The sequence below is a fragment of the Colossoma macropomum genome, unplaced genomic scaffold (genome assembly GCF_904425465.1).
Source record: "Colossoma macropomum unplaced genomic scaffold, Colossoma_macropomum, whole genome shotgun sequence".
Classification (NCBI taxonomy): domain Eukaryota; kingdom Metazoa; phylum Chordata; class Actinopteri; order Characiformes; family Serrasalmidae; genus Colossoma; species Colossoma macropomum.
Window position 1 is genome coordinate 17494566 of NW_023494799.1, and position 19170 is coordinate 17513735.

Consider the following 19170-nt stretch of genomic DNA (forward strand, 5'->3'; position numbering starts at 1 on the left):
CCCTGTGGCATGTTAGAGTATAAAGTTACTCAATATGGTCAAAAGATGTTATAACGTGCGAAGCAAATGACAACAGTGATGATCATATTATTTATTTTGTGTAATACCATTAAACAAAACAAATAATATCATCATCACTGATGATGCCAGTATCTTTGTAATAGTCGCTTTATTGTGTTTTCATACATTTATAAAGATAGTTTTAAGGCCTGTATGTGTCACCTTGAACAACCGCTATCTATGCACTAAGAATTATGGGCTGACTCTGTATCTCTCACCCCAAAAGGCATTTTGAGAAAGGGGTGTCAAACAATCTTAAAGTTGAGATGAGCACCCACTAAAAGAGTAGAACAAAGCAGAGTGAAAAGTGAGAGGGCAGGGACACGCAGTGGTAGAACATTAACAGACAGATCGTTGTCATAGTGCAACAAATGCTGTAAATCTCTCATGGAAGTGGTGACATCACACTGCAATAGTATATATATTCACACAAGCATACATCTTACCTCAGACGAGCAGGTACCAGAAACTGAAGAGGACCCTGGGATAGAACAGACATTTGGACCATCTTGGACTGTCATTGTTTTACAGCTTAAAAAAAAGACTGAAACATGTGTTCTGGGAGTTTTGCTAAGTGTTTGGGGATCACCCTCATTCCTCTGGCTATTCTTTGCTTCCTCTGCAACATTCTGCTCTTTTTCCCTGGAGGCAAACCTGCCGCAAACAATGACAACATTACAGATGAGGTCTGGTACTTTGGAGGTATACTGGGCTCTGGTGTACTGGTGAGTGAGCTGAAAAAAGTTGGGATTTGCTGTAAAAGTATTAGCAACCAGGCCTTTTCGTCATATAAATTTGCAGATGAAGAAAAAGTGCATAGTAGGTAATTAATAATTTGCAAATTGTACAGTTTTTAGGCATGGACATTTTTTAGGAAAAAAAACGAAAAACAAAATTACTTCACATTCACTCTGAAGCCAGTGTTAACCTGAAGGATTTCAAAATGTGTTTATTCTCTTTTTTCTCTTTCTTTTCTCTCTTTTTTTATTTAAAGATGATCTTTCCAGCGCTAGTCTTCCTGGGCCTGAAGAACAATGACTGCTGTGGCTGCTGTGGCAATGAGAGCTGTGGAAAAAGATTTGCGGTGAGGAGTCTCTCATTCTCTCTATCCCTGACACACCCACTTCTCACCATCACTTACTCACTCACTCAGCTCCGAAACCACACTTAGACAAAATTACTCAGATGCCAAAGGTTCGCTGTTCACATGATGCTTTTGAAAAAACCTGTGATATTTTCTCATGTAATCGCAATTATTCTTGAGTCTTTTTCAATGCAATATTATGAAATAAAAACATTTTTCAGATGTAAGATTTCAGGGATTCACTGAAAAGTTGTTTGAGCCTTCCAAAAATTGGAGACGGTTAATTGCCAGCTAAAAATAAATTTGCAAGGGCCACCACAATAAAAATGCATATATGTAGCAAGTTTCCCAGACATGGATTAAGTCTAATCTTGGACTGATTTGCAGTGGCAATGGTTAATCATCATTATTAATTCTGTTAAGTGCAGACTTAGGCTTAATTTAGGTCTGGAGAAACTGACACATAATGTAAAAAAAGCTTTTCTGTCATCAATGACTGGCTTTTTTTTTTAGCTTATTGTCTGTTTTTAATCTCTCTCTAGATGTTCTTTTCTGTTATCTTTGCTGGAGTGGGGCTTCTGGGAGCTGGTTACTCTTTCATTGTGTCAGCGGTTGCCATCAATCGGGGACCCAGGTGTTTAACAAAAATCAATGGCTCATATGTATACCCATTCGTTGATGGGTAAGTACTTTAAAATAATGTTAAATTTATAAAGATTAAAAAAGTCTGGTTCCATTGACTTATATTAAGAATAAAGTAGGCTTTTTCCTTCTACTGTAAAGTTATCGTTTTGGAGATACGAGGTTTTCTTCTGACAACAGCTATATATATACTATTTTCCAAGTCATTTTAGGTCATTTTTTCTTTTAGTCCATTCATCATGAAATTACATACAAAGTAAAGGGTAACAGGTAGTTTCAAATTATAAAAACTGAAAAACACAACTGTTTTTACTCCTAATTTTTAGTTTCAGTGAGAACATTCTAGAAATAGTTTGTATTTACGCCTATTAAGTCATACTGACACTTCCAGCTCAGACATACGTAACTGTAAGATATTTCTGGAGAATTTTGCTGTAAATCATGTGAGGCTGAAGCAAAATTGCTCTCATCTTCTCTCTTTTTCTAAATGCCTGTTTTGTTCTCTTAGTAACTACCTGTCCAACCACACTCTGTGGGACCAGTGCTTGGAGCCTTCAGGAATTGTGACATGGCACTTGACGCTCTTCTCCATGCTGCTGATTATGGGCCTGGTGCAGGTGGTGCTGTGTGGGTTCCAGGTCATCAACGGCCTGATTGGAACAATCTTCGGAGACTGCTGTGGATGCTGTGGGGTAAGATGAAACACACTTTATGTAGCAATCTGTTACAACTTATGATGATCTAAAGAGACACACCTGTACTTAAGCCTCTACGTAATGGTACAGGTACACAAAACACTAGACAGAAAAGTCGGTTTGGTTCTCTTGCTCACATACAAGCTTAGAGGTCTTCCTGTATTAGATAGTGTACATTTATCATTAACAGTTACACAGAAAAACCAACAGTGTCAAATCAGTTTTTTTCAGTTAACTGTACAGGTCGTGTACAAGGCCACTACTGTACAGCCGATAGATTTTTAGTGACGTTGTTGTGCACTGACTCAAACAGACTTTCCTTTATCTTTTCTCCCACAGGGTGGAGATTAAAGCCTTCAGAAGAAGTAACAAGATTTAACATGAGAATAATTCATTAATAACAACCATGTTGAATGTTTTTTTTCCTACTTTCCCCTCCAAGTCCTGTTTTCTATTTATAATGTTTATATTGCTCATTCTCTCATATCTCCCCTCTATTCAAGTGCATCTTTTGCTTGAGGCAAAAGATACAGCTTATGAAGGCAAAAGAGAATTTTAATATTTATTTAAAAATGGTTTTTTTTTAAATCACTGTCATTTTGATTTTAGGAGGGGTTTTTGTTTGCTTTCGTTTTTAAAAATTGCAAATGTATTTGGAATCTAATTTATACGCTGCTTTTTACACCGAATGACAGCACTCACTGCAATTGCTGTATGTAGTGACACTAATATTATAGAATGTGAAAATTATACATTTGTTTGAATACTTGATACCAAATATATTCTTCAATAATAAAAATGAATAAAAAGCTAAACATAGAGGTTGTCTTCATTTTCACTCATCAAGTCTCGTTCTTCAAGCAAAACAGGAAACAGTAGTGACAGAGAAGCAGAATGATAGGACAGGATGTGAAAGTCCCTTTGGGATTCCTCCAAAGGCCTGAATTTTGTTGGGAGACAAAAAAAACAACAACATCTGGCCATCTTCAGTAGACTCAAACTACACATGAGAGACTATTTAGTAAGCATTATTCAAAGCATTAAACCTCCTTTGGAAAATCGTATATGTATTACTATGAAATACACTTTCAAAAATATAATGTACATCTAAGCAAGTTCTAATTACTGAGTTACTGGAACTTTTGTTTCTAATTTGATTAATTCTAATTAATGATTATGCCATTTTAAAACTTCGTTCCACGCTATTCATATCAATAAACAGGATACTGTTAGCCAGCTACACTATGTAAATATTGACTTTTTCCTTGTCCTTTACAGTTTAGCCTTTGTGTTGCTGTTTTATTATTTGATTTTACAAGGGCAATGATGTTCCTCTTTATGACAGAAGGCACACAGCCAGTACAGCACCTTAGAAAACATTAAAAGGAAAACTCAGCAACAATATGTGCGGTCTTCATGAGGCCTTTAATCAATGGTAAGAAATTCTGTGTTAGCAGGAGACTGCATAATAGTAGACAGCATATTACATTTTCAGAACTTTGACCTCTCAGCAGTGATCAAACAGTGAGTTATTCAAGGTGTGAACAAAGTGCTTAAATTGCATGTGACAAAAATAACTTTATGATAAGTGGCCATAAAAATAGCATGTTGATAAGACTTTTATGTGCAAAACTTCAATGCATTCTACTTTGAGATTCTGTTTACAAACGCTCTGCTTCAACTTCTTCAATTCACATGGGGATTTCACTGGCATATACTTGATTATGATGCCCTCTGGTGGACAGTAGTATAACAACAGCAATAGAAACAGCAAAAGAAAATAATTTAGGGGGGGTGTGCATACTAGGATATATGCAAAGCGTGCTAGTAAGATTTAAAGCATTAAGCTTTTAAGCCTGAGGAGCACATAAAGTCAATGTGAATCAGCAATCATAACACATTTTCTTTCCGCACTGTAAGGGTGGTGGGAGGGGGAGGTGAAACACGATATTTAAGCAATAGAACACGAGAGGGAGTGTGTTATCGCGAAATAACATCACGGCTGTGATTTGGTCGCAGGTGGTCGTAGATCATCACAGACGTGATGTTATAGCGATAACACACGACCTCGAGTGTTCTATATAAGTGCCACATAAATAAAGTAAGAAATTAATAAACTGAGCCGTGAACGTGGCATTTAATATGTTTTCATGTTAGCAGTTCCTTCCGCCAAATTATAGTTCCTTAACAAGCAGCTTGTTGCTACGTCAGAGTAATATCACTCCCCTGCTTAGCAACGGCGTCTCAGCGGAGTGATACAGTGTTTGTGGAAAAAAAACGTGATGTTATGGCAGAGAACTTGTAGAGATGAGAATTACCACTCTGCAATGTCTTCCGGTTTTCTCAAACGCTAGAGGGCGCTCCCGAGTGAGTCCAAAATGAATGGGTTGATATGGAGCATTTGAGCAAAATCAGTTTATAAATGCTTAAACATTTTTAATGTAAAATAATACAATCATTTCCTGAACACAGAACAGCATAAAACACTTTAACACTGCTGTTACACTTTTAAGAGCTTTTAAACTCGAGCTATAGGAGTTTAAAACGGCACCTTATGTATATTCATAACGTCTGTGAGCGCGAACAGCCAATGAGCTGCTCCGCTCGCCAATCAATCATCACGCTCTAGCACTGAAGCCCTTCTGCTGCCCAAAACCCGTTTGCTGTAGAAAAAAGGAAAAATATAGGTAAGATTTCTTTGGTGTTTTAGTGAAAAACATCTTTCTACTTCCTAAAATTAAAGGAAAGTTCTGGTCGAGTGATTAGAAACTATTTTAACTTTTTGCTTTTAGCCGTTGAGCGCTATTCACTCCCATTTATTGAGGACTCACTCGCGGGCGCCCTCTGCTGTTTAGCAGTCCTGTTTTTGATATAACGGGGGAATAGGAAGTGGCCAGGCTCCTCATAAACCGGCTCTGGTTATGGCGAAATAACAGCACGGTTAGAACGCTTCTCAACCAATCAGCTTGCGTGGCCGGAACTAACAGTTGTATAATGTTCGTTGGTATGATTTAACCCTCACCCCCTGCACAGTAACGTAATTAAAACATTTTCGAGTGAAGCACAGATCACGATTGTCTGATGAAAGATTACACGAAAAAAGAATGGTCTTTTGAGCAGTATGGTAAGGTGAATTGTGCTTAATGTGACTAGGTACATGAACAAACAAGATACAAGGTACTGTAGGCTGACTTCAGGTTGACTTTAAAACAAGCAAAATATACACAAATACCATCCATTTGTGGTAACACCTTTTATTTTTTTTTCTCAAAAAGTTACACGTCATTGTCAGAGATTTCTTTGTGAGGTTATAGTTCTCAGAATCATCTCCATACTTCCCCCAAATACAGTAAACTGTCATTTTGTTTCAGTGTGTATATGTGGGTTTTCCGAGCCTCCCAGCATGCTTTCAATGTCCACATACCCTGGATTCTAACAAACAAAACCTCCCCATGCTACTGTTGCTAAGCAGCGTGCTATACAACCGTGTCATACATAATGCTACAGAAAACTGCCCATTCCATACCACTCAATAAACTACTCATAAACAACGTGTTCCACACCACATGTTTCATGGCCACTCAGACTTTGGCCTTTATTCATTTTCATACCCATGTTCACTTTGAAAGACACATCACGAAAATGTTTTGCTTTAACATGGTCAGATGATCAGATGCGAACACGATGCCCGTTGTCCAAACGTGAACAATGACCTGTGCGCCACACTCCCCCTTGTTCCACTAGCATCCTCTTCTTTAGCCCTGGAATAACAGCTCATTACTTAGAACTAAATAACAAGTAGCCACTCAGTAGCCGCTCTGTTATGAAGGATCTCAATTGCTTAGCTGTTGACCAAAGGCTCAAGACCGTTTCACAAAGTGAGACTCTGAAGAAAGTGGACATCTGGGTTCCAGCATGTACTCACTCTTCTTACCCAGTACTTAACCATTCGATCCTGTCTGAAGGATGTCATGAGCTCAGTTTGACCTACAATTACTCCTTCCCAAAACCCCACAGATTCACCTCTCGCCACCGCCGCCCCCCCCCAACTGTCACCAGTATACAAAATAACAATATGCTGCTTAGTCACTATATGGTGGGTCTACATGCCACCAAAGCTAGGAATAGAAAACAATTTATTTAACATCCAATACAAAAACATTAGGCTGATATAGAAAATGTCACTGGATTTCAGATGGGCTTAAGAAACAAAGCAAGATCATGTGTTCACCCATGCTCATCCAGTTTGAGTGTTCTTTCAATCCCCCAAACTCAGACATAATAATCTCTGGCTTTAGAAAATACTATTTTGTTGCATACTCCCTGCAGATACTATGGAAAACTGTTCACCACTGCACTGGAGGCAGTCCCACTACGCCAAAGACCAACAGAAAGCCTCACAGTACAGTGAAGACACACAAAGCAGGAACCTTATATGAAAATCTTAACTTCAACATTTAAGATCTAACTCAATCCCTCACTGATTTGTAGTGCTTTGAAATTTCAATTTCATAAAAAAATCCTAAAACTCTATTAAAATCATAGCTCTTGATAAATACTAAAATGCAAACTCTATATCAAAAGTCATAAAATGCACCAGATGCCAAGGGACACATCTAGGGTATTTTACTAAAAAAAAAGGAATACTGTAGCAGTACATAAAAAGTACATGGTATAAAATGTATGTCTACAAATGCACACTGTCGCATTTCAGAGGCATGAGCTTACTTGATACGCTAGCTAACTGTAATCAGCTTAAGTACAAACTTGGAAATGCAGACAAACTATTGCTTCTTTAAAAATTAAACTGACTACAAAGTCACAACTTAAAGCTTTTAGAGTCATGATGAATACAGTAGGAAACATATTTGGTATCTGTAAAGAAAAGGAAACCAACTTTGTTCATAAGGCCGCTTAGTTGAACAATAAAGCACCCCAATGTTGAATTGGCTGATGTGTTTGCCAACATCACTGAAGCCTATACGGTCTCCATTTTATAGTGGAGACAGTGGCTCCCTCTGCTGGTGGCTATCAAGTGTCCCAGTGCTAACACCAACAAGGAGACTGACAGCCACACTCACTCTATGAATAACCACATTTCCCAATCATGTCCATAGACAGAGGAATGGCATATTTGATCGACCTACACACAGTGGAGGTAAAACTCTACTCTATCCTACAGTATATACAAAATGATCCAACTTTTGTTCTATTGAGCACACTCTACCTGAACAAATTTGATTGACACATGTTCATATATATTTTTTTTGTTCTTAGGCTGAACACTTTGGTTTATATTGCCCTCTTTGCTCAGTATTTAAACAGACACATTACAAATAAGAGAGCTGGGAGACACTGATTGAATTAAAATCCAGAAAGGTAGCCCAGGTGCTAAAAGTCTTTAGCCTTTCATTGGCCTGACAAAACTTTAGAGCCAGGTGAGAAAGGGCTCGTTCTTGCTCAGGACAGACTCCACATCGCTGAGGATGGGCATGAGGTCTGTGCCCTCCAGAGTGCCCAGGTCCACATTAGTGCCTGGCATGGAGTCAAGGAAGTCAGGGAACCGGCTTTGCTGAGGCACGTTCATGTTGACTGGCACCATGCTGTCTCCTACAGATAGAGGTGAAAGCCGGTTTGGTTAGTCTCAAATTCCCTTTAAGCTTGCCTTTGCTTATAAAACCATATGAAATGTATAAGACATCCAAAACATTCATAACACAAATTCATTCATGTCACCCTTGAGCCCTTCCCCATATATATATATATATAAATATATATATATGAACTTATCAAGAGACTACATTGATGAGATTTGATACAATTCACTTTACCTGTGTCCATCTCCTCCATGTTGTTGAGGAAGTCCTCAGGAGTAGTGGGGATGCTATAGCAGCCCAAGCCCAGGCCACTGTCTGTGCTCTGTTCACGTGAGTGGTACGGTCCACTATGGAGGAGGAGGTGGGGAGAGGGTGGGAGAAACATTCATTAAACAACAGGAAACAATTGTCATGGCCAGTCTCATAGCCACTCCTGTCCTCTGCCAACTACTCTATAGAGCCCTCTCACTTGGCATTTCTGCCAAGTCCAGTGAAGCATCAAAACTTCCTCAGCCACTAACTAGTGAAAGGCCATGAAAGAGGCTAGTGTGGTTGTAGCAGTGGTTCTCTCAGATCTGCACACCGAGGGACAGTCCACTGTTTTAAAGCCTGGAGCGAAGAGCCAGAAGAAGTAGGCCAGACTCAGCATTAGGTCTCAATGAGAAGCTTTATAGGAAATGGATGGCTTTCACTGGAACACTCTGACTTGGAACATACTCAGAGAGCAGGCAAGAAAATCTGCGTTTGATTCACTGACAGTGCCCAATAGACACTTGGTTTAATGGCTTAATGCCAAAATCAAATAAGAGGGAATCAAAGAAAATAAACAATTTTGTGTTCTGAGTGATCAAAACATGTTCTCTGAGCTATAATGAGGTGAAAAACCTTGGACAAAACTCTAGTATTGAATACTTAAAAGCATCCACTGCTTTTTCAAAAAGCAAATTCAAGACATTCATTTTATGAAGATAACACAAATGCAAAACTGCTTCACAGCTAGGATCCGATTGTTCCTCAAGAAATGTTATGTTATGTACTTAATTATCCTACGAGGGAAATTTGTAATTTTGTTGCCTTGCTATGTCTAGTGTGGAGCACAGCATTACCAGCAGAAACATATCATTGTCTCAAACACCAACTTAATGGTTTGCTAAAAGAGAGCTTGCCTGTTCAGGAAAGGGTCTGAGCCACTGCTGGGCATGTTGCCCTGGTTCATCGGAGCTGGATTGATGGCAGGAGCCACGGGCGCCATGTTGTCTGAGTCCATGGGCATCTGTCTGCAGAGCGCCACCTCCTGAGGGAAAAGAAACACTGTAACCTGGTTTCAATGCATGATATGAACTTACTTTTACACAGCACAAGCTCAACTTTAGCAACTTCATACTTTGCTAATTACATAGGTGTTCAAAAATTTATTTAGAAGATTTCAAACCATAAAAACAAAAAACTTTTAGTACAATGCTTGGGCAAGTTAAAAGCAACAACTATCTGCAATGATTGTATAATATTTCACAGGAAATCTTATTAAATAAACAATTTCAGAGCCCAAAGTGTCGTTAGCTGTAAAAGAACGAATGATGACAAAAACTTCCTCAAATATTCAGAGACAGACTCTGAGTTGACCCAGCAGCTTGAAGGGGGTTTCAACCAATCAGTTAAGAAAGAAAGCAGTTTCAAGTATGTGTCTATGTGTGTGTGTAAATCTCTGCAGGTAACAGGATCTCCATGTCACCTTGGGCTCAGAGTCTGGCTGACTCATGGTAGGTATGCAGCAGTCCAGGTAGTGTTGGAGTGAAGATTTTGTAGGCCTGTAACAATTATTACTAATTATTACTTATTGGCTAATAAGCCAATATGGCCACTTGATAGATGCATACAACAAACAAAAAGAGACAAATTGTTAATCACAATTATTTCTATCACAAGTAATCGTCAGACAGCCCTAAAGCTTTGTCTTTGCACTGAGCTGTGTGAACAGAGGGGAAGTCATGGTTGCCCCACTAGCCCATTTCCCTTACCAGCTCATATATTGCGTCTGTCCTGCAGCACACGGCAACGTAAAGTGGCAGTTTAAGACAAGGATGAAGTCTCACAACAGACAAGGCATGTTTATGTAATAGAGGATTTTGGACTGTATAGTCTGAGAGCAGAAAATTTAATTTCCCTACTATGCAGGAACAGTGACCGTGAACATGAGTTGCATGGCACCATTTGTGAACGTGCTTTAATTAAACTCAGTGCTATGTTTTTAGGGCGTAGGCCACTAGATGAACAGCTGCAGGACCGCAGTCCTGAGGAAAAAAACAGTGGAAATCTTCCAGTGCCAAAAGTTGACACGACTTGACTGACTCATCAATTTTAACACAGACAGGCCGGGAAAAAAAACACAGATGTTTTCACCTTCCCTCTCCCCTCTCTCTCTCTCCCCCTCTCAAAAAACTTTTGTGAAAAGTTCTCTGTCTAAAGACCAAAAATTTGCTTTGGTGTAGTATGTAAAATACATCCAAAGAACGTCTGGGTGAGCTAAACATCTCTAGTGTGAGTTAACACTACAGCACCTCACAGACGGCCAGTTTGGCAGCCTTTTCGTAAACAGTCCCACTGACAAATTACTGATGCTCAGTATAAACACTCGTCGTGTAAATCTGCCCTGTTTCTCTGTTGTGGGCTAGTGCTGTACACCAGGTGCAGCAAGAACAAAATGTACCCACTACCAGACCACCAGGGGGCACCAAAACAGATTACCCAACCCCTGTGGCCAGTGAGGGTGGGGGGTTCGAGTCGAGGTAGAAAGTTAACACAAACAAGGCCCTTTTCACTCACGACCTTCTCCGGGAATTACTGAAAGACGCATTATCTGTGCTGCTGTTAGGAACAAGTGTTAGCCACGAGAAAGAGGGAGGAAAGGAAAGATGACTGACTAAGTGATTGCGATTAGGTCTCTCCTGTCCTGGGCTGCATAAACAGAGGGAAGACTTCAACAGGATGCCTGCAGAGCACACAGCAGAGGGGAAGCACTGACTCTCCAAACAAAAGGCATGTGGCTCACATGTTTTTATTGGATGGGGCTCTGTGTTTTTCCCCCTCGGACTCTAAGCCACCCCCTTTCCAGGCACTGCATGTTGTCTGATAACATGAAGTCAGTCTACTTATCAAAAGTGTAGGGAGTACAGAAAGACATCCCTCTATTTGGCCTAAAAGAACCACAATATTTTTGAGGCAAGTTCAGCACACACAAAAAAACACAAATTTGTTATTATACTATGATGATAGAATATACATATACATACACTCATATATCCCACATCTGTATTTTATGGGACTAGCACAAACAGCACGTTTTACGTCCATCAAAGCACAAGCCTTTACAACCAGCTGCATGAGTGAAGTGTAGAAATCTATAGAGATCCCACTTTCTATAACATTCTAAAGTATATTTAAAATGTAACTTAACTAAGCGTGATGACCTTTTTGGTGTGGTGGTTACGGAAGAATAAAAACTTAAAATTTAAATCAAAAAAGAGTTTCAATCGAAAGAAATGAGAAAAAACAACTCATATTCCTGCCTGAAGTAGTTTTGTGATGGAGCTGAGTAAAAAGGTCATTTTGTCATGTTCAGACCATGTAAAGGGGAGCAGGTATTTTGAAATGTGTAAAAAGTAAAAAGAATAAAGGAAAAGAAGAAAATGGATTCGACATCACAGCGATAATATTTAACAAAAATTAATTAAAAATAATTTTTGAAGCCTAACCTTAAGAATAGAACCTTCATTCTAAATAACAAAAAGGTTTTTGCGTTTTTAGTTTTAAAAATGAAATGGGTAGCTTTTGTTAAAGGCACTTTACAAAGTCAGGATTATTTTGTTGGTCCTTACATTGTACCTTTGTTTCTCTCGTTTTCATATGAAGTCGAAGCATTTTGTCATAAAAATGTATGAAACCAACACATATATATAGATACACACAATCTTATCCTCACCTGTCTCATCAGTTCCTCCTGCCTCCTCTGAATGCGCTCTCTCTCCAACTGGATGCGCTGCAGCCTCATCTTCTGTTGGTGTTGCTGCTGTGCACTCAGGGAGTTAGCCATGTTCATCATGCCAGGCTGAGCGCTCTGCTGCTGGGGCACAGAGCCACTGGAGCCCAGGGCCTGAGACTGGGCCTGCACCTGTGCCTGCTGCTGCTGCTGGACATGCTGGAGATGCTGTTGGTGTTGTTGATGCTGTGACATCACTGTGAGGAGACACAAAACGAACTTTAAATGACATTTTGTGCACAGGGTTGGCTGTTGACTCTTGGCTGTTTACTGGAGACATCACAGGAAATTTCAAGGGAGCAGTGGACATCAGAAGAGCCGCTCACTGTCACTGCACACCAGTGAAACCCATGTGCTTGGTGAGAAAGTAGTTATGGACAAAGAAAGATGATCCAGAGATGACCTGAGGCGCCTCAGCACACAACAGACGCACACACACTAAGACGGCTCCCAGACGCTGTCAGCACAAGGAGTGTTTACTGTTAAAGATGACGCAAAGCTCTCCTTCAGACAGTTTCCTCTCTCACTCACTTACATATGCACACACACACACACACACACACACACACACACACACACACACACACATACACACATACACATAATGGCTCCAGGAAGAAGACAAAGTCCAGCCTGTAGAACAGGATCGGACTGGATCGGGGCAGCTATGCACTCCCACACAAACAGCAGGCCCACTTACTCTAAACTGCACTGCAGATGTGAACAGGCACGGAGCTAAAGCACAGATTTAAGCATAGTGGAATGCTACACTCATATATACTTCCTGGGGGTAGTCGATAGCAAAAGACTTCCATGCTGTGCTATTAAATACCAGCATTCTGCATGGAAGAGATGGGAATACCAGTTAGTCCACCTCTAGTTGGTATTCTCATTTCTTCAATGCAGAATGCTGGTATTGATTGTTTAGATTTTTTTTTATATTTAAGCATTAACATGGATACTGTAAGTTAATCATGTATACAGTGTAAATTTGCCTCAAAGTTAATTAGTGGCATTCAAGTTAAGAAAAATTAATACAGGCATTCTATGCACTGTCACAAAGGATTCTGTTTAAGCAGAAAATGGACTAATTAATACATTCTTGTAAATTAATTAACGCATTTCAGTCAGATGTTAGAAATGGAAAACATCAGTGGCAGCTCTATGCCAGGGCTCTTTACTCAAAGGGTCACTGTAAAACTGTTACAACACTGTAAAAAATAATAATAAATAAAAAAAATTGCTACCTTAAAATTTTGAGTGAACTGAACTTGTAATAGTAAGTTAACAGAACAAAACTCTGTGTCTTACATTCTCGTTATCATATTATTTGAACCCAAAATTTTAAGGCAACAGTAAGTAAATGACAGTTACAAGCATCAAATAAAACATGGAATGTTTTTTACAAGCTTCAAACACCCATGTTTAATTTAAAAGGCCCAAAAAGAGTTCAAGTGAATCTTTATTAGCTTGGTGCTAACATACTACTAGAATCTGCACTAGCAGAAATTAGTGTAAAGGTGTAAAAACATGTCTGGACATTATGACCTGAAGACCTGATATCAAACCAAGTATTAATTATATTTAACATATAAATTATGTCAATTTCTTACACAAAGCAGAGAGTGATGTTTTGTTGGTTCAGAGCAAAGATGACATAAAAGCTGAAGTTGACCACTTCTCTTGACTGAAAAATAAAAATTTAGTTTAGGCACTAGTTTGTTCTGCTTCAAAATGAATGTCCTCTGATCCTACTTTGAACAGACAGTGCGAAAAGACGGCTCCAAGGACAAGGCAGACTAAGTTTCAGCACAAGACAGACCTGATCTGCCAAACACAGACCTCCCAGACTGCACATTAGACAATTTTACATAATCACCAAAGCATCTGATTTATTGTGATATATCCAGAACTCCCCCATAAACTTTACCCTACATGAAGTTTATTTTTTCAGCGACTAATAAGGCAAGGTTATTATTCAGAAGTAAGGGATATTTCCACTGAGAGGAACATTCAGTGGATGGTATTTACATTACAGTTTTAGGCTCCAGCCACAGTTCATACAAAGAGCACGCTGCCTAACTTACAAAGGGTTGGCCGTCTGCGTATGTCTCAGTGTGTGCGTTGTGTTTATCTGTTGTGTAAACTGCTCTCACATGGAGAAGGCATTCCTGTAAAAGCCAGATGTGGACAGGGGCGGCACGTCTGAGGGCAGAGATACCGGTCCTATGTTCCAGCTCCATCTTGGCAGCACCTTGTGCTCAAGCATGAGCTTAGCATTTTCCAATCTGATGGGTGGGCAGACCTCTAGGGCTCAAACCTTAGTGCTTCACCAGGATTTAAACAGACAGATGAACTCTGTCTTAACTTTTTCCAAAAATTAGGATTTTGAAGGAAGAGCTAGTAGCTAGGAGGTGAAAAAAAAGTTGGTTGTTTTCATCGAGTGGAAAAGGAGGGGAGAAAAAAAAAAATCCACAAATCCATGTGCTCTCCCCTTGTGTACTGCAGTTATACTATAAATGGTTTTCTTCAGGGGAGGCTTACATAATGCATTGAACAGCTGTTTGAAAGTAACACATGAACTGGCACTTAACCAGTTTTCTTGTTAGATTAAATGCTATCGTCACCTACTTTGGCTGAAAAAAAATTCAACCCCGTGTTGCTGGGATAATCAATTATCTACCTAAATAGAACTGGTTCTTCATTTATCAATGAATGGTTAACAAACATACATGTGTCTAATTGCTGCTGAAAGACTGCTCGTTATAAAACCGTCTAATGCTACCCTGGTCCGCCTACATCCAAATCAGTGTGAAAAATTCTGGGTTTTTTTGTAAAGTCTGTGTCTTTAGGTCTAAGTCGTTATAAAACCAAGCTCAGCCTCTGGAACAACACCACTGACAATCCTGCAGTTATTCAAGTCTATAAGATATATAAACTAGACAGAATATTTGGCAAGTAAGACTAAAACTAAGACCACCTTTTACGGTAACAGAGAGGTCTTATGTACTCCTTCAGTAAGAAAAAGTAACAATTCATAATAAGGAGGTGTGGGATTTACATGCAAGTCAGGGGTCAGAGTATATCTCAGAGACACACATGGTGCAGGCATCACACACTGGTTTGAGTTCACCTCAGGGGCAGTTCACTCAAGATAACAGTGGAAACACAGATTCAGTATATGTTTTAATGTTATACATTCAATGCTTTGGACATTCTCTCATGCGCGCTTTCATTCCAGAAGTCTGCATGCCTTCACCAAATGCCCCACTTATTAGGACCAGCAAACTGTACAGTGAAGCTCAGTGGGACTGTGTCAACAGAAAGCTTAAAAAAAATAATGATTTAGCAAAGTCTTATTTACAGAACAAAGTAACTTATTTGGCCTGTGTGAATTTATCAATTTGCAGTCAGATTAACTACACTGATTTATTGCAACATTCACAACCTACTGTTCAACATATTTACAACAGCAGTTTTTATCTAGAACTGCCTCACCTGAACTTACAGCAGAACTCAGAACACCAGAGGATTATGCCACTGGACAGTACCGATAACAACAAACACTTTATATCTTGCACATACCAAAAATAATCTTACAAATGTGAAAAATCTGATTTTGGCAATAATTCATGCTTAAAAAGTATTTACATGCACTTAAGCAATCTGATAATACAAAAACCCCAGGCGACAGGAGTAAGTTAATAAACAGATCTCTTTCTAAACAAGACTCATGCATTCTCATACAGACTCATACAGCTGCTTTGCAACTCACCAATAAATCCACCAAACAGAATGACATGATGTGTTAGCGGAGACATAGCGTCAAATCTAGTACAAAAATTTAAATTATAATTTAATAATTTTTGTAGGATTTATTTTATTTTTATATGACCTGTTGTTGTAGATGTAATGTTATGTAGCGTTGAATTAAGTCTACAGTGTTTACTGTTTCCAGGGCAGGTCTTCTTGGATGCACTAAATCACCTTATTATTGGGCTAAAATAATGCGATTCAAGACATTGGAGTATACTATTTACACGGCCATATAACATGCAAAATGCACCAAATTATTCTGCTGAACTTGATCGTAGAGAACATCATTTCACAAAGCTCTCCAAGTGAGCTGTTTGGCTAAGGAATGTGCTTGATATTAAATGCACTAGGCGATTGCTGGCACTGTCAGTTTTTGCATATTTTTTCATAAACCTTATACTAAGTCCCATGTGTCAAACTCAAGGCCCGCAGGCCAGATCAGGCCCTCGACACAATCCTATCCGGCCCCCATAAGTGGGCAGCACGGTGGTGCAGTGGGTAGCGCTGTCACCTTACAGCAAGAAAGGCCTGGGTTCGATTTCCGGCTGGGCGACCAAGGTCCTTTCTGTGTGGAGTTTGCATGTTCTCCCCGCATGGGTTTCCTTCGGTTTCCTCCCACAGTCCAAAGACATGTGGCCAGGCCAATTGGATATGCTAAATTGACCCTAAGTGTGAGTGAGTGTGTATGTCTGTGTGTCTGCCCTGTGATGGAATGGCGACCTGTTCAGGGTGTATCCACTATCCACCGCCCAATGACTGCTGGGACAGGCTCCAGCTCCCCCGTGACCCAGAAGGATAAGCGGCTTAGACTCTGTGTGTGTGTGTGTGTGCGTGTGTGTGTGCGTGTGTGTGTTATTAGCCTGTTTCACAGTGTGCGGCACTACAGTCCCCAGCATGCACTGCAATGTAATGTGTGCTCTGACTGTCCTACCCCAATAACAATCTATGGGACAAAGGTTACACCGTTATATATTTTACACAGGCCACCATTTACATTTTTTTTCTTTTTTTTTTAGCCCAATATGTTAAATTCAACAAATAAACCGTCATTCTGTACTAAAATGCACAGAAGTGCATTCTCTGTAGAGAATGGGCACTTATTTTCACTACTTTCACAAACCATGTAAGTTGACTAAGCGTGTACAAACTTTGGCTGTATGCTGCACTGTAGTAAACAGCTTCAGTCTAGCCCAGGGTCCTGACACCATCACCACTAGTTAGCACTAAGTGCCCCAACCAACCACCATGACGGAAAGCACATGTCAGGAGAGGAGTAAAAGAGCATGCCAGCTTCTCTTTCTCCTTGCTTAGTCACGAAAGCAGGGTGAGGTGCACAGAGAGAAACCAGAGAAGAAATAGGAGAGAGAGAAAAGTGAACAGGGGAACGGCAGAACGTCAGGGTCAGAGAAAGATCAACAGCAGAAGTGTGGAGGAAACAGACAGAACGATCATATGTGCTTGAGAAACTGAGGAGGAGGAGGTGTTGGGGGCGGTGAGACAGTGAGGTCTGAGTTGTGTATCACTGCCAACAAAGGCCTTCTTGTTTCATTTATTTCCCAGAAACAGCGTCAGCTGTCCAACAGGGTCAGCAAAAAAAATGAATGGAAAAAAGCTTTCAGTCCCAAAAATCTGTAACACATTAAAACCCTCAGTGTTCCTAACAAGGACCACTAGTGCTTAATCAACTTAAACAACTGTGTATATACCAGATGACTTTGTATTTATCCATTTCATTAAGTTTAAATCATAGGAGTCACATGTTTTGCACAAAAAATTTAAATCCCATGTTTACGCAAAAGAGGGTAAAGTGTGTTTAAAAAGGGCACTGCAAGAGGTACAGGAAAAGGGGTCTGTTTGCCTCTGCATGTGTGTGAGTTTATGTGCCCAAGAGACCAAGTAGCCTCAAGTTAGTGGCCAATAGTCATGAGGGAGTATGGATAAGTATATGAGAGTATGTGCTAGGCAGGCGGGGGTGTGGGGGTTGGGGGGTGGAGTAGTCCTGCAGCAATAACACACTTTGCACGCACAGTGTCCCCCCTCCTTCCCTTCTCTCCTCCCTTATGAAACTTTGGCCTTACTTTCAGTTTAACCAGTTTCTCTTCCCCATTAGACACACAGCAGAGTGTACCTTCTGTGCCTGCCTCCGTAAAGTAAAGAAAAATAAGAAGATATTCTCGTGTGATACTGCCCTCAACCGTAGGTCTGTCCAGAGATCTTAATTTGTCTGTTGTAGTGTTGCACAACATATCGAAAGTTTCACGTTTTTCCCATACAACTAATGGGAAATGAGCTGAATATGGACCATAACACTGACTCTACAGACTCTCTGGGGAAAACCCCCCCACATCACGAAGGCTGTGTCTGAACCGTAACAAATGTGTCCTTCTCATACAGCATTCTGAGACAGCAAGGCACACAATCACGTCTGAATCTAATGTTTGAATAAAACGCTGCCTGCTGTTCCTCCATTCAGCCATTTTTTGAAGGCAGCGTTGATGTATCCTTCAGTGCTGTGCCGAGGCGGTTAGAAAAAAATAGCAGAAAACACCAGCACTAACACAGTTGTACACACTGCCTTCTAAGGCATTGACATAGACAGCACAGGTAGCAAGGCATCAAGATAGCTGCCTCCAGTTTCAGACACACAGATTATGTTTGTTGTGACAGTAGCCATTACTGCTTGCACACTCAAAACACTGTAATTTGATCTGTTCTGTCATCGCCTCCCTCATGATGCGTTTATTGTGGAAACTCATCACAATAATGATACAATTTAACATACAGCTCCAGACTATAGCTTTTTCCATCTTTCATGCCAAAACGGATCATTTGTAAACTAACTTTTACCATCAAGTAAAATGATGCGAGATAGCCAGTTGAGTTCAGAGTTCATGTAAATATGCAATATAAATATGGTAGACTGTGATTTGCTATTATTAATTAATGTTACGTATGCCTTTACAGGTAACACCAAATAACTGTAATTCCAAAAAAGTGATTAGGGGCAGTCTAACTTTAGAGGCACTTAATTCAACCTCAGTACATAACAGTCTGCCCTGAAACAAAAGTATGCAGATAATGACAGGTTAAGATTTGACTAAGGGAAATACTATTCTAAGCCTTTAAGGGAAGACTATACTGTTCACCTACCGGGGTGCTTGGCCCCCTTATTGGTGCTTGCCCCAGGCTCTCTCTCCTTAGAACTGCAGGAGAGCCAAAGTCTCTTGCCTCAGGGGAAAA

The 19170-nt window shown here is 40.0% G+C and overlaps 2 protein-coding genes across 4 annotated transcripts in view; one reads left to right on the plus strand and one right to left on the minus strand.

Moving 5' to 3' along the window:
* Positions 1–494: 494 nt before the first annotated feature.
* On the plus strand, positions 495–3296 carry tm4sf4 (transmembrane 4 L six family member 4). The gene is made up of 5 exons (XM_036586247.1): positions 495–785; positions 1055–1144; positions 1687–1826; positions 2295–2478; positions 2821–3296. Exons 1-5 carry the CDS (start codon positions 612–614, stop codon positions 2830–2832), a joined length of 600 nt encoding a protein of 199 aa, XP_036442140.1. The 5' UTR covers positions 495–611; the 3' UTR covers positions 2833–3296.
* A 2421-nt stretch (positions 3297–5717) lies between these two features.
* wwtr1 (WW domain containing transcription regulator 1) overlaps positions 5718–19170 on the minus strand; it is a 38534-nt gene continuing 25081 nt past the window's right edge. For 2 of the 3 annotated variants that reach the window (XM_036586261.1, XM_036586259.1), the window contains 4 exons: positions 12058–12311; positions 9245–9372; positions 8313–8425; positions 5718–8091 (listed from right to left, as the gene is read on the minus strand). In XM_036586261.1, the coding sequence (XP_036442154.1) occupies positions 7910–8091; positions 8313–8425; positions 9245–9372; positions 12058–12311 (677 nt within the window). In that variant the 3' untranslated portion in view covers positions 5718–7909. The remainder of the gene's footprint in view (positions 8092–8312; positions 8426–9244; positions 9373–12057; positions 12312–19170) is intronic. The other variant, XM_036586260.1, reaches the window with a different exon arrangement.

Bases quoted from the DNA above. Each gene is read 5' to 3' on its own strand.
- tm4sf4 (XM_036586247.1), top strand. From the start codon at position 612: ATGTGTTCTGGGAGTTTTGCTAAGTGTTTGGGGATCACCCTCATTCCT. The intron at 786-1,054 runs GTGAGTGAGCTG...TTTTATTTAAAG, and splicing joins TACTGGGCTCTGGTGTACTG to ATGATCTTTCCAGCGCTAGT. The intron at 1,827-2,294 runs GTAAGTACTTTA...TTGTTCTCTTAG, and splicing joins GTATACCCATTCGTTGATGG to TAACTACCTGTCCAACCACA.